The sequence below is a fragment of the Pavona decussata genome, unplaced genomic scaffold (assembly GCF_977016875.1).
Source record: "Pavona decussata unplaced genomic scaffold, jaPavDecu1.1 SCAFFOLD_37, whole genome shotgun sequence".
NCBI classification, from domain to species: Eukaryota; Metazoa; Cnidaria; class Anthozoa; order Scleractinia; family Agariciidae; genus Pavona; species Pavona decussata.
In genome coordinates this window covers 3,348,645-3,360,000 of record NW_028145459.1, presented here as the reverse complement: position 1 = coordinate 3,360,000, position 11,356 = coordinate 3,348,645, and the positions used below count along the sequence as shown (strand labels likewise).

Here is an 11,356-nt window from a genome sequence, read left to right as displayed (position 1 = left end):
TGCATTTTCAAGATTGCAAATAAAACAAAATAATAAGGCAAACCAAACTTGAAGAGTACTTTAATTAATGAACATGTGTCTTTTAAAAAAGAAAAGCAATGAACATGCAAACAGCAAAAAGTAAAGGCAATTACAGTCGCAACTTCAAATGTTTAAGTTTTGTTTTGTTTCCCTTTTAGGATTCATACCACAGACTTTGTTGACTGTAACCTTGATAACATCTAATGCTTTGCAAATTGTTTAAGGACATTGCTGCGTGCTTGAAATGATATATTTGTGAGTCATTTGATACTCATTACAAGTTTAACTAAACAATATGTAGTAAAAAAAGTACATGTTAATTTTACCCCGATATAATGATTTTTTTAGGTTATTCTATGTAATTGTTGTATATGGCAAAATAAATATTGTATTGTATTATTGTATTGTATTGTTATATCAGGACTCTAATGTACAATACCTCAAATATATAACGATATAATTTCACTGCTCCCTTGGCATAACATTACATCGGGGTTCCACTGTAAAGGGATAAATTTATTTTTAAAGGGATTTTGTTGACTGATATCAATAGTACATTGATAACTCTACGAAAGCTCAATTTTTTTTGAAAAATCCATGTATAGATTGAGGAAGGATGGGGGAGTCAAAAATAATATACTTTGTGCGCTTCATTTATTTTGATCTACATTTTATTCAATCATCTGAAAGTGATCAAACATTCTTTTATAGTTGGTGTTCTTTATGGGACAACAAGTGTTGCTGTTGGACATCCCTTTGATACCATCAAGACCAAGATGCAAGCACAGCATGGCTTTGAGAATGAAGGAATGATAAGATCATTTGCAAAAACAGTTAAAACACAAGGCATTAGAGGTCTTTATAGGTTAGCATCAGTAGTACTCTCTTTATGTTGTAGTGAGGAAAAAAAATTGTTGTTTTGGACAGTTCATACATTAGCCTGCATTGAGCTGGACTATATAACCCCTGGTTATATACTGCGGCTTATCAGGCGTGGGTCCATACTGGTTTCCACCATTTTGCGGAAATCATCAGATTTTTCATAATAAATAATAATAATAAGAAGAAGAAGAAGAAGAAGAATCATTTCTTAAGCGCAAATTCAACTAAAGTTTTCAAAATATATATATTTTTAATTAAAATAAATTTCCAAAATGGTTTGGACAATTTCCAGACCTACAGCTGTAGACACTCTCTGGCAGTAGGATTTCCAGCCTATTTGCTACCTTACCAGTCACTACATGCAAGTGTGAGAGAAATGTGTGAGCTTTAAGGCGACTGAAAACATACTTGCAAAGCACCATGTCACAGACGAGATTGACAGGATTTGCCTTGCTACATATCCACCAAAACGTGGAAATTGATTTTCATGAAATAATCCGCCGATTTGCAAGGCTTCATCTGAGAAGAACGGAACTTGCTACTATCCTGTCTGAATGACTCAGAAACCCAGGAAAGGGGACTTAATAGGGAGTTAAAATCAAACAAATTTCCCGGGGAAGAATGCCCCAGGACCCTCCTAGAAGCTTGCACATTCGCGATCGTTGTTTTGGAAATCGGTCACAGTTTATCTTACATCCACGCCTGGTTATAGTCCATCTGCAGCACAGGCTATTCATACATGTAGTAGTCTGTAAGTGGATCAACCATGGCCAGCTGATCATGAAAGAAATCCTGAAAAGAAAAATGTTTTATTGCCTTTGATTCAAGCAAGCTGGAATCTGGGAAATGATCTTTCCTAATCATAAAAGGTAAATAATATAAAAGGTAATAATTATTATATTAAATTAAATCACACATAACAGCAGAGAATAGTTTTGGATTTGAGGATAAATTATTTAATTGCGAGAGACTATTAATCTGCAGGAACTGTACAATTGAATGATGGATTTTGATGTTGATCGACTTATGTGACATATTGTTTGATATTGTTTGACAACTTGCATTAGTATCTTTATAGGGGCTGCATTCCACCTCTTTGGGGATCTGGAATCTACAGGTCAACCCAGTTTGCTGTATTTGAAGCTCTGTGAGTATTTATAATAATTTATCTCTTGTTTGCCACAGGCTGGCAGAGCACTGACCTCCACTCCATAACCTGACTTAAACTCTTCAAAATCTAAAGTTTTTAGGAAATTCTGTCTATCAGGCCCCAGTTGTTCAAAGGCTGGATAACTTCATCCAGTGGATAAGGCACTCTTCAGCGTCTAACACATACTTCACGTTAAATGTTGACTCAAAGGTTTTTGTACACTCCCAAACTAAGCTGTGGTTAAATTGTGCATAATTATTCGAATGTACATGAGGAAATACTGAAATATTTACACAGATTGAAACTGTAGGATAGTGACTTATCCACAGGATAAAGTTATCCGGCCTTTGAACAACTGGGGCCAGGTGTATTAACTGCACTACTACATTTGTAGACCTAACTCAGTGATTGGAGCAAAGTTTCTTGTTGTGATATTCTGTGTTAGTCAGTAGGTATTAATATTATTATAGTCTTGGTAATATTGTAAGAGAAGGTACAGTACAGTAGTGTATAGGTTAGCTCATTGCACATGTGATCTGAAGGTCACTTGGGGCGAGACGCAATACAGTGTAGCTTCTGGTATTGTGTTGTTTAATCTCCAACAAGAAACTTTGCTTACTATATTGTCTTTTTTCACCTGGGTCTATATATGGGTACTTGTTACCTAATGCAGGGGGAGTAACAATTAATACTCTTAGGCCCAGTTCAGACACCGAACTTTTCATGAGCCGAACTTAATTCAAATTAAGGTCGGCTCAAATCACAAAAATCCCGCCCTTTGATTCAGACGCCGAACTTAATTAGCCAAACTTAATTTACTTGAAGCAAAACCAATCGAAATGTCAGCGTTTTATTATTTTTTTATTTTTATTTCAAATACGTTATAATAATTTATGCATTAGGTTCGGCTCATGAAAAGTTCGCCATCTGAATCAAAGCCGTTCCAAAGGCGAAATTCCCGGCTGAGCCAGGCGGGAAAGAACGGCTGAGCCGTTCCAAATTGAAACAGTCGTTCTCAACTGATTCAGACGCCAAACTTTTCATGTACAGTACTTAATTCGAGGTATTAGGTTCGGTTCATGAAAAGTCCAGCGTCTGAACCGGGCCTTAGTTCCATTATGTTGCAGAAAGCTAAACTTAAGCTCTCTGAGGATGTCAGGGCTCTGATATAATAATTACTGTGACTCCTGAGTGACTCTACATTTTGACATTATTGGTAATCTTGTCAACTTGCTTTCTTTAGCAACTTTTGTTTAATTTGATCAGTTGTTAACTGAGCATTAATCAGCTATGTTGTACTCTAACTGATTTCAATGGCAGTGTGAGGATTATGATCAAACTATACCATCTGTAAATGTACCAGTTGGTAAATGACTTTTAAAGGGGAAGTATCACGCAAATTTTCTGTCATTCCAAAACCCAAAAATGTTTGTCTTGTCAAGTTTGTTATATTAAATTATCCCTCAAGTGCAATGAAACTGTCGATTAGTGCCTCTGGCCAGAGACAGTAGGTCAGTATGGATTGAAACTTGAAAAATATTAGGCTAATGTTTTTCAAGTTCTCGCATTTTTGTTTCCAAAATGCACCAGAAGTAAGAACAGATTACAAGTTGTTCCTTTCAAGAATTGAGTTTATTTATTTCCTCTCATCATTCTAGAATTATTGGCAGCTGATTGGAGGTCTTGCTTCATCATTTTTAACAAAAGATATCAAAACCCCACCATACTTTCCCTTTAATTTGTAAGTTTAGTAGGACCATGCAGGAATGAAAATACTTGATAACTTATTATGTATTAGGTTCTAGCAATTTAAGTTTAATTGCAGTAGTTTGTGTTTCTATATATTGTTTTATAGTTACACATATTTCAATGGATTTGGAAGAAGAGAAATTCCTTTCACTAGTGGATTACAAGTGTAAGAAATTAATTAATCTTTAATAATATTGTTTCCTTCGTCTCTTGAATGTTTTGCATGACATTTCATATAATTTTATCAAGCAGATTTTAAGAATTTAGGTAGATCACTATTTTGTCTTGTGTAAAGCTTATGTCGTCATTAAGCATAACTCTGGATGAAACCCAACTAACATGAAGTTCTAATTTTCTCTTTCTTTTTATTATTTTTCCTATTTCACTTATTTTGTAGTTTGATTCATGTTATGACTCACAGTAACTTACATTAGTTATCCTCATTAATTCCAACTTGTTGAACTGTTTGATTTTCCAACCATCTGTTGGTTTAGATTATCTGTGAGGGTTGTCACTTACCCACAATTACTGTGTGTTCTCATATGCATCCTTGTTTATGCTCGCTGGTATGCTGCACATTAGTCCTCAATAGAGTTTCCCCAGGCTAATCTACATTGGGCTAATATTGCTGTGGACTCTCAACCCATACTAACCTTCCTTCAATTCATCAAACATCAATTAATCTTATCTTTGCTATGTTATCCTTGATTGCCTTTTTTTCCTAAGGCAAGTTCTGTGTAATGTTCAAATGTACTTTGTACTGCTGTTTTTGCTTAGCTGGAGTGCAGACTGAAGCATCTATTTGTGCCTAGCATCCAACATTTGAAGGGGTGCGTGGAATAAGGCCCTATGTGACTTTTGATGTAAGGTCAAATTCTCGTTTTGTTTCACAAGCGAATACAATGAAATTTGGAAGGAGAATCTAGCTATTTATCAGACGTTCTTATTAGGGCTTTTTTCCAGGCACCCCTTCATTTGCAGAATGCTTTCTTTTTTTTGCAGTCGAGTGTTGATAGCAGGAGCAGCAGCTTCTACAGCAAGAGCCATTATTGAGACTCCTCTTGAGCTAGCTAAGGTACTCATGTAATTTGACCTTAACTTACAATTAAACCCATTGCTGTAATTTAATTTCAGGGGTGGGGAAGATACAGATAACATTGATTGTAGCTATTGTGAATATTACATTTCCCTGCACTGGTCTCAAGAGGTACTTACAAAACCTTTTAAGGGGTGGGTGGATGGTTTCAAGGGGGTATTTTTAACAGGCCAAAAAACTGTTTCTGACCAGAGTCTTGTTCCATTTTGCATACACTACTGGTTTAGGATCCTAAACACAACAAATAATCTGCTTTTGTTTTTGTTGAACACACTGAGAGCTAAGGGACAAGCCATTTTATTTATTTAGGTAAATATTTTTATAGCGGGAAGTCATTGGGGAGGGTAGGGTACATGTAAATGCCAGTAGAAGTCAAGGTGTACCACAATAATCTGCAGCACTTAACGTACAAAAGCTGGACGTTAAGTTTAGTTTGCGTTTTTCGTTTTCTGGCCGGTCCCTGCCTTTTTACCAAGTCTTTCAGTTATTGTGAAAATCATAATTTTATCCCTCTGTTGTTACAACGTACAGATCATGTTGATGATAGCTTGTAAACCTACAGCTACTGTTATTGATTTAAAGCCTTACCATGTCGTTTCATGGAAATGAATTAAAAGGGAAAAAAAGAAGGCGTTGTGGTAATACATACTGTACAATGTAATGCTTTCTTCACCTTAACTCCTCAGGTGCGGAGGCAAACCGGTCAAACATGGCAGTTTAAAGGTCTCTACAGGGTAAGGCTAAAGAATCCTGGAGATTTTGCTTCATTTCTTTTACATTTTCAATTTGTGACCGAATTCACTTAGATCCATATTTAACGTTTGTGGTCTTCACTGGCGTTAAGTCATCAGGGTTGTAACAGGTCACCATGATTCAGCTTGGGTGCCTGAGATGGATAAAAAGATGTACATACAGGAGGATGGCGGCAGAAATAGTGGCCCGTGGTCTTTAGAAAGTTTCGTAAACGCTCAGGGAAATGGAGTTAATGTTAAATAATTAATTAACAAGAACTCCAGAACACAAGGGCTTGCTGGAGGGGTACTACAGTCCAACCTGTATTAAGCGGTCACCCTCGGGGAATGGCTAAGTGACCGCTTAATTGACCGCTTAATACAGGCTGCACAGAATACATCACTTACTTCGGCGATAAAATGGTGGGACAAAGGAGAGCAAGGTATTGAAACAGACTAGTAAAACATTAACGCCACGATTGTGCAGCTCATTAGAAACTCAATTGCCTGGCACGCTATTTTTTTCATATTTAAGTGGTTTCCTTTTACAAAGTGACCGTTTAGAACAGGTCAAGACAATAGAAACAGCTCGTTGGTACTTAGTATAGGGTGACCGCGACCGCTTAATAGAGGTGACCGTTTAATACAGGTCAATTTTACAGTAATTAAGGAAAGTAATTTTCGGGACTTTGACAACTGACCGCTTAATAGAGGGTGACCGCTTAATACGGTGCCGCTTAATACAGGTTCGACTGTAATAAGATTTTGAGATGTGAGGAAAATTGGAGAGCCCAGTTAAAAAATGTAGAGCGAGGCAAGACAACCGATATTTGATGATGAGTTCAGAACACGGTGGCCATTTTCACACCACAGGACAGACAGAAGGAGGGACCGTGACAGCGTTTTTCGACTAACAAGTGGCCTCAGTGGTGTGATAACGGGAGGTTCATGGTTTTGTACCGCGTCAGTGAACGTCGTCTCATTTATGATCGACGAAAATAAAATTAGACTTTTTTTTCACGTCCAAAATATTGCGTCGGTCACGTTTTTATACACCGAGAGGACTTTGTCGTGTGAGATGACTTTTTGTCCATCTTCTGTCGGACATCTGGTGTGAAAACGACCGCGAATCAATGGGAGGTGAGCATTCAAACTCTCCCATCTTCATTTCCACTGATGTTCAAATCTCGCAAGACAATTGCACTTCTGCGAGTGAGTCACAGTAATACGTACATGTAACAATGCATGTATTGACTGCAGGGCTTTGGAGTGACGTGGCATCGAACCATGGGTCTTATGTGTACTTACTTCATACTTTTGGATTCTGGAAGAAGACACCTCCCTGACCTTTTTAAGAGACCCATCTTGGGTCCATTTCTGGCCTCTGGGATAGCAGCAACGTATCCTTAACATATCGCTTGCTGTGTTGTATTGCAGCTGAATTCTCTTCATATTATGAATAAGTGATAATAGAAAAGCATAAAAAGCGAGCTAAGGCGGCTTTCTTGAACCACATTGTTACCTACACTTTTTTTTATAGCTTTAGTTACTTTTATCGGGAAGGTTAGTTATTTGATTGATTAGTCTTTTTGACACGTCCCTCTCGAAGAGCATTGTGATGAAGGGAATAAAGCTTATGGTGAGGATAATGACGGCGGCGTTGACGATGACGACGACCGTCAGTGATCGCTTAAAGGGGAAGTAACACGCAAATTTGCTGTCATTTCAAAACCCAAAAATGTTTGTCTGCCAGCAGAAACAAGGAAATAATTGTCAAGTTTGTTATAAATTATCACCCCAGTGAAGAGACAGAGTAGGCCGGTTTGAATTGAAATGTTGAAATGTTAGGCTAATGTTTTCAAGTTGTCGCATTTTCGTTTCCAAAATGCGCTAGAACAGATCACGAGTTGTTCCTTTAAAGAATTGAGTTGATTTCTTTCCTCTCGTCATTCAAGAATGATTTGGCAGCTGATTGAAGGTCTTATTTTATCATTTTTAGCAAAAGATATCAAAAATCCCATGATACTTCCCCTTTAACAGAGAGACATAGAAGGCCTCTTGACGGAACCCGCTTGAGAAAAGAGAAAAAAAATTCATCACCAGCTTGGCGCCACATTCAATCCCTCATTGTAATCAGGCCTAACATTAGCAGCTGTTTTACCACAGGAACATAGAACCCTATGGCTGGTAGGGCGCCAATTTGCGCATATTCATTTACATGTAATTGGACATTAAACGTTGTTTGCACACACTAAAGTCACATTGTGAAATGAAGGTGCTTGTGAAACATTGTAGTTGTTTCGTTAGTGATTATGTTGCGGTATTTGTCCTTGACATTTTGTCGTTTTGCTTGGTGGGTTGTGTGGCCGCTAGAAAACATGAAGTCACAAGTGCAAGGAAACTACGGCAAGTATGTACTCACAACCTTTTTTTGTTGTTGTTGTTTGAAACACTTTTTTCTGCTAACAAATAAACCTACCAGCAGCCAATTATAACGCTGTTAACTGATTGAACTAATTCCCTGGGCGCGGAAATGAACATAAGCACCCTCTGACATAAAGCCAAGGTCATAAAATGAACTCCCTTATAGGTTGAAAAACAGTACGTTCTCACGCTTCTTGCATACTTTTGAACCAGTTATTCAACCCAGATTTTAGACAGTCGTATAGAAACCCGCATAAATTGTTAACATGTTTTCTTTGTCTGAAGGGACCTCCCAGTTGTGGCTCGTATGAGGCTAGTGATTAAGGAGCGGGGCGGTTTCTTTGGCCTTTACCGCGGAATTGTCCCAGGATCAATCAGAAGCTTCATGTCAAATGGAACATCTATGATTGCCATGAGCTGGGCCCAAAGAAAAGTGTCCCAATGGGGGCTCCGAGGATGATACTGTGTAAAGGATAGTTAGAATTAATATTAAAATTATTCACACCTAGGAAATACTAGCGTGTAGGGCACCGTTTGTAAACTTATTATCTAACGTAAATTGTGCACCTCTAGCCACGCAAGAGTCAACGAACTAAATATACGGGGTTTATTCTATAAATTGGCTTTTGAGGACTCATAAACCCCTTTTAGAGAATCTAGGGGACCTCTTTTCGAGAATCCAGGATATTTCGGCTTCCGTGCAATACAAAACAAATTGTCGATACATGAGTAGTGTAAAATTGTTGTCAGGAACGTTTTATCAGTGGCTTTGATAGCAGCCTAAATTTGTAGTGTAGCGGCACACAGTTTCACTTATGTAATTCACAATGAGTGCAAGATGGCGTCAATAATATAACAATATCTGCAAAACGTAAGTAATTGTCAAATCTGTAGTAAAAACACAGCGTTCATTGCTGAAATTTGTGCGGTGCTTTTGACGCACCTCCTCAAATAGGCCATTTCTGAGTTGCTTTGAACCTCATTATGAAAGCGAGGCTAAATGCAAAGGTTTTCATATCAAATGAAATTTAGTTGTCATTCATATGCAAACAAAACTAATTTTCATATGAAAACCTTCGCACTCAATGAGGTTCACAGCGAGTAGAAAATGGCTTATTTTATGCACCATATATTTTCATTTGCGGTAATTCTGCAGTGCTACACCGAAGAGAAAAGCTGGGGTGAGTTGCATAAAATTTAACGTCGGGCGTAACTGCTAACGCCAGACGTTAAAATACTGAATCTGACTGGGCTGAAGGTCTGGCGTTAGCAGTTACGCCCGACGTTAAATTTTATGCAACTCACTCCTGTATTGTATAAAGCCGACGTACCATAAAGGACGCTGTACTGATACACGTATATTACCACTGCGAGGGAAGTAAAATGCGTACTGGTGTAACCACCTTCCTGGCCACCCACTGGCAAAATAAGAAAGCGTCCTAGTGCTTTAAAATCTGAAATAAGCGTCGTGCCCAACTTAAATCATCTTTGTCCGCTAGAAGTAAAATAATAAGTATCCTAAATTATGCGGGACATGACTTAGGTTTTTGTGTAAATATGATGGAATAATTTGATATGAGATTATACACAATTATGGTTTACAATAAGATATTTTTATTTTTTAGTATACAGTGTGTATAATGTTAATACATAAGCTTGAGGTAGGGTATTGTAAGTTATTCGCATATTTATATAAAATAGGTTTCGAACAGTAAATTATATGCCACTTGAAAATTAGAAATTTTAAATGTGTTTCAATAATTCACTTTTCCCAGTGTGTACATTGAGTGGAGGATACGAGGGCGCGGAGCTGTGGGCACAAGATTAATTCCGTATCCGTGGGAAGCCTAAAATTCAGTTTTCTTGCTGAAACACACTGTAATATTTTTAACGAGGAGTATTAAAACACGCCAGCAAAGTTGAAAAATCCCAGAAAACCCCCGTGGGAAAAAGTCTGGCAGAAAATCTGGGTGAGAACCTTGGCCTAAGCTCTAAGGGAATTGGAGCCCATCCCACGAGGTGTTTACAGCATGTAAATTGGTTAACTGTAATAAAGGTACATTAAGTATCTATTTTAAATAGGTAAATTAAAGGACTAATCAAAACAATCTTGGCGAAAAGGAATGCAACGGCGTTTGGTTCTGAGGTCTAGATGAAAACCACGTGTTATACCCTTCCTTAAATAACATTTTTTACTGGCTGGAATAAAATGAAGATGTTGAACACTTCGTTCAGTGAATACCTTGCCTTGTGTATGTTTCTGTTATCCTCTCCTAAAAAGGTCATAAATTCTGGTATAAGAGTAGGTCAGAAGTATCGAGAAGTACGGTTAGGAAAGTTGGTCTGTAATAATCCCTTCGGAGCCAAAGGAAGAACTAGTGAACCAGAAAATATTTTGCCTTCTGATAAAAAAAATTTACCAATTGGGAGGAATTTTAGCTTCTAAAATTGAGTCCTAAAGTGTGACGTCACAAATATTTGAATTTTTGAGATTATGGGATTCGTTCGTATGATCGGAAAGAGCATGATGAAAAATGCCTACTTGCCAAAAATCAGCATCTTATTGCGATTTGGGGTCGAGATATTAGCTCTGTTATGCCCCGATGACTCCATAGAAATCCTAATTTTGCCTCAGTTCCAAACGTTTGGAATTGAGGCAAAATTAGAAGGATTTGTATGGAGTCATCAGGGCATAACAGAGCTAGTATCTCGACCCCAAATCGCAATAAGGTGCTGATTTTTGGCAAGTAGGCATTTTTCATCATGCACTTTCCAATCATATGAAAAAAATCCCATAATTTCATAAATTTTGTTTTTATGACGTCATCACTTTAGGACTCTATAGAGCATAAAATATGTTTTGAGTCCCGGGGCGTCTATTTTAGTTGTAATGAAGTTGTTGTTGTAGTTGAGCGTTAACACCTCCTCCCCTCCCCAAGTGGTGACTTGGGACTAGCGGCTTACAGTTGACTGCTCAATTCAATGTCGAGCATGTGGCCGACATACTGACTCATCCCCGTGACTTGACTTTAATAGCACTCCTTCATCCAGCTGCGCTGGGTCTCTCCGCAGTCTTTTCCTCTTTTCATTTCGCTAAGCTCCACGGTCTAGTTTCGTCGAACGTTTCTGATTGTCCACCCTATCGCCTTTCCAGAAAGGGACTATTACCTCGGGTTTGCAGTCAATTCTTTCATACTTCAAATTAAAATAAAAACAGGAGCGCGAGGGTAAAAAAAAAGGAGCCCAACTCGTTTTTATGGCACAAAACTTTGAATTTTCGCACGTGCAGGAGCGACGTCCCTG

General features: G+C 38.0%; 1 protein-coding gene across 2 annotated transcripts in view; it reads left to right on the top strand.

The window, feature by feature from the left end:
• Positions 1 to 10,292, top strand: part of LOC146484080 (mitochondrial substrate carrier family protein S-like) — a 15,826-nt gene extending 5,534 nt beyond the window's left edge. The window contains exons 2-9 of one of the 2 annotated variants that reach the window (XM_085105381.1): positions 733 to 886; positions 1,982 to 2,050; positions 3,909 to 3,968; positions 4,805 to 4,877; positions 5,585 to 5,632; positions 6,890 to 7,029; positions 7,974 to 8,039; positions 8,339 to 10,292. In XM_085105381.1, the coding sequence (XP_084961507.1) occupies positions 733 to 886; positions 1,982 to 2,050; positions 3,909 to 3,968; positions 4,805 to 4,877; positions 5,585 to 5,632; positions 6,890 to 7,029; positions 7,974 to 8,039; positions 8,339 to 8,513 (785 nt within the window). In that variant the 3' untranslated portion in view covers positions 8,514 to 10,292. The remainder of the gene's footprint in view (positions 1 to 732; positions 887 to 1,981; positions 2,051 to 3,908; positions 3,969 to 4,804; positions 4,878 to 5,584; positions 5,633 to 6,889; positions 7,030 to 7,973; positions 8,040 to 8,338) is intronic. The other variant, XM_085105382.1, reaches the window with a different exon arrangement.
• Positions 10,293 to 11,356: the final 1,064 nt, after the last annotated feature.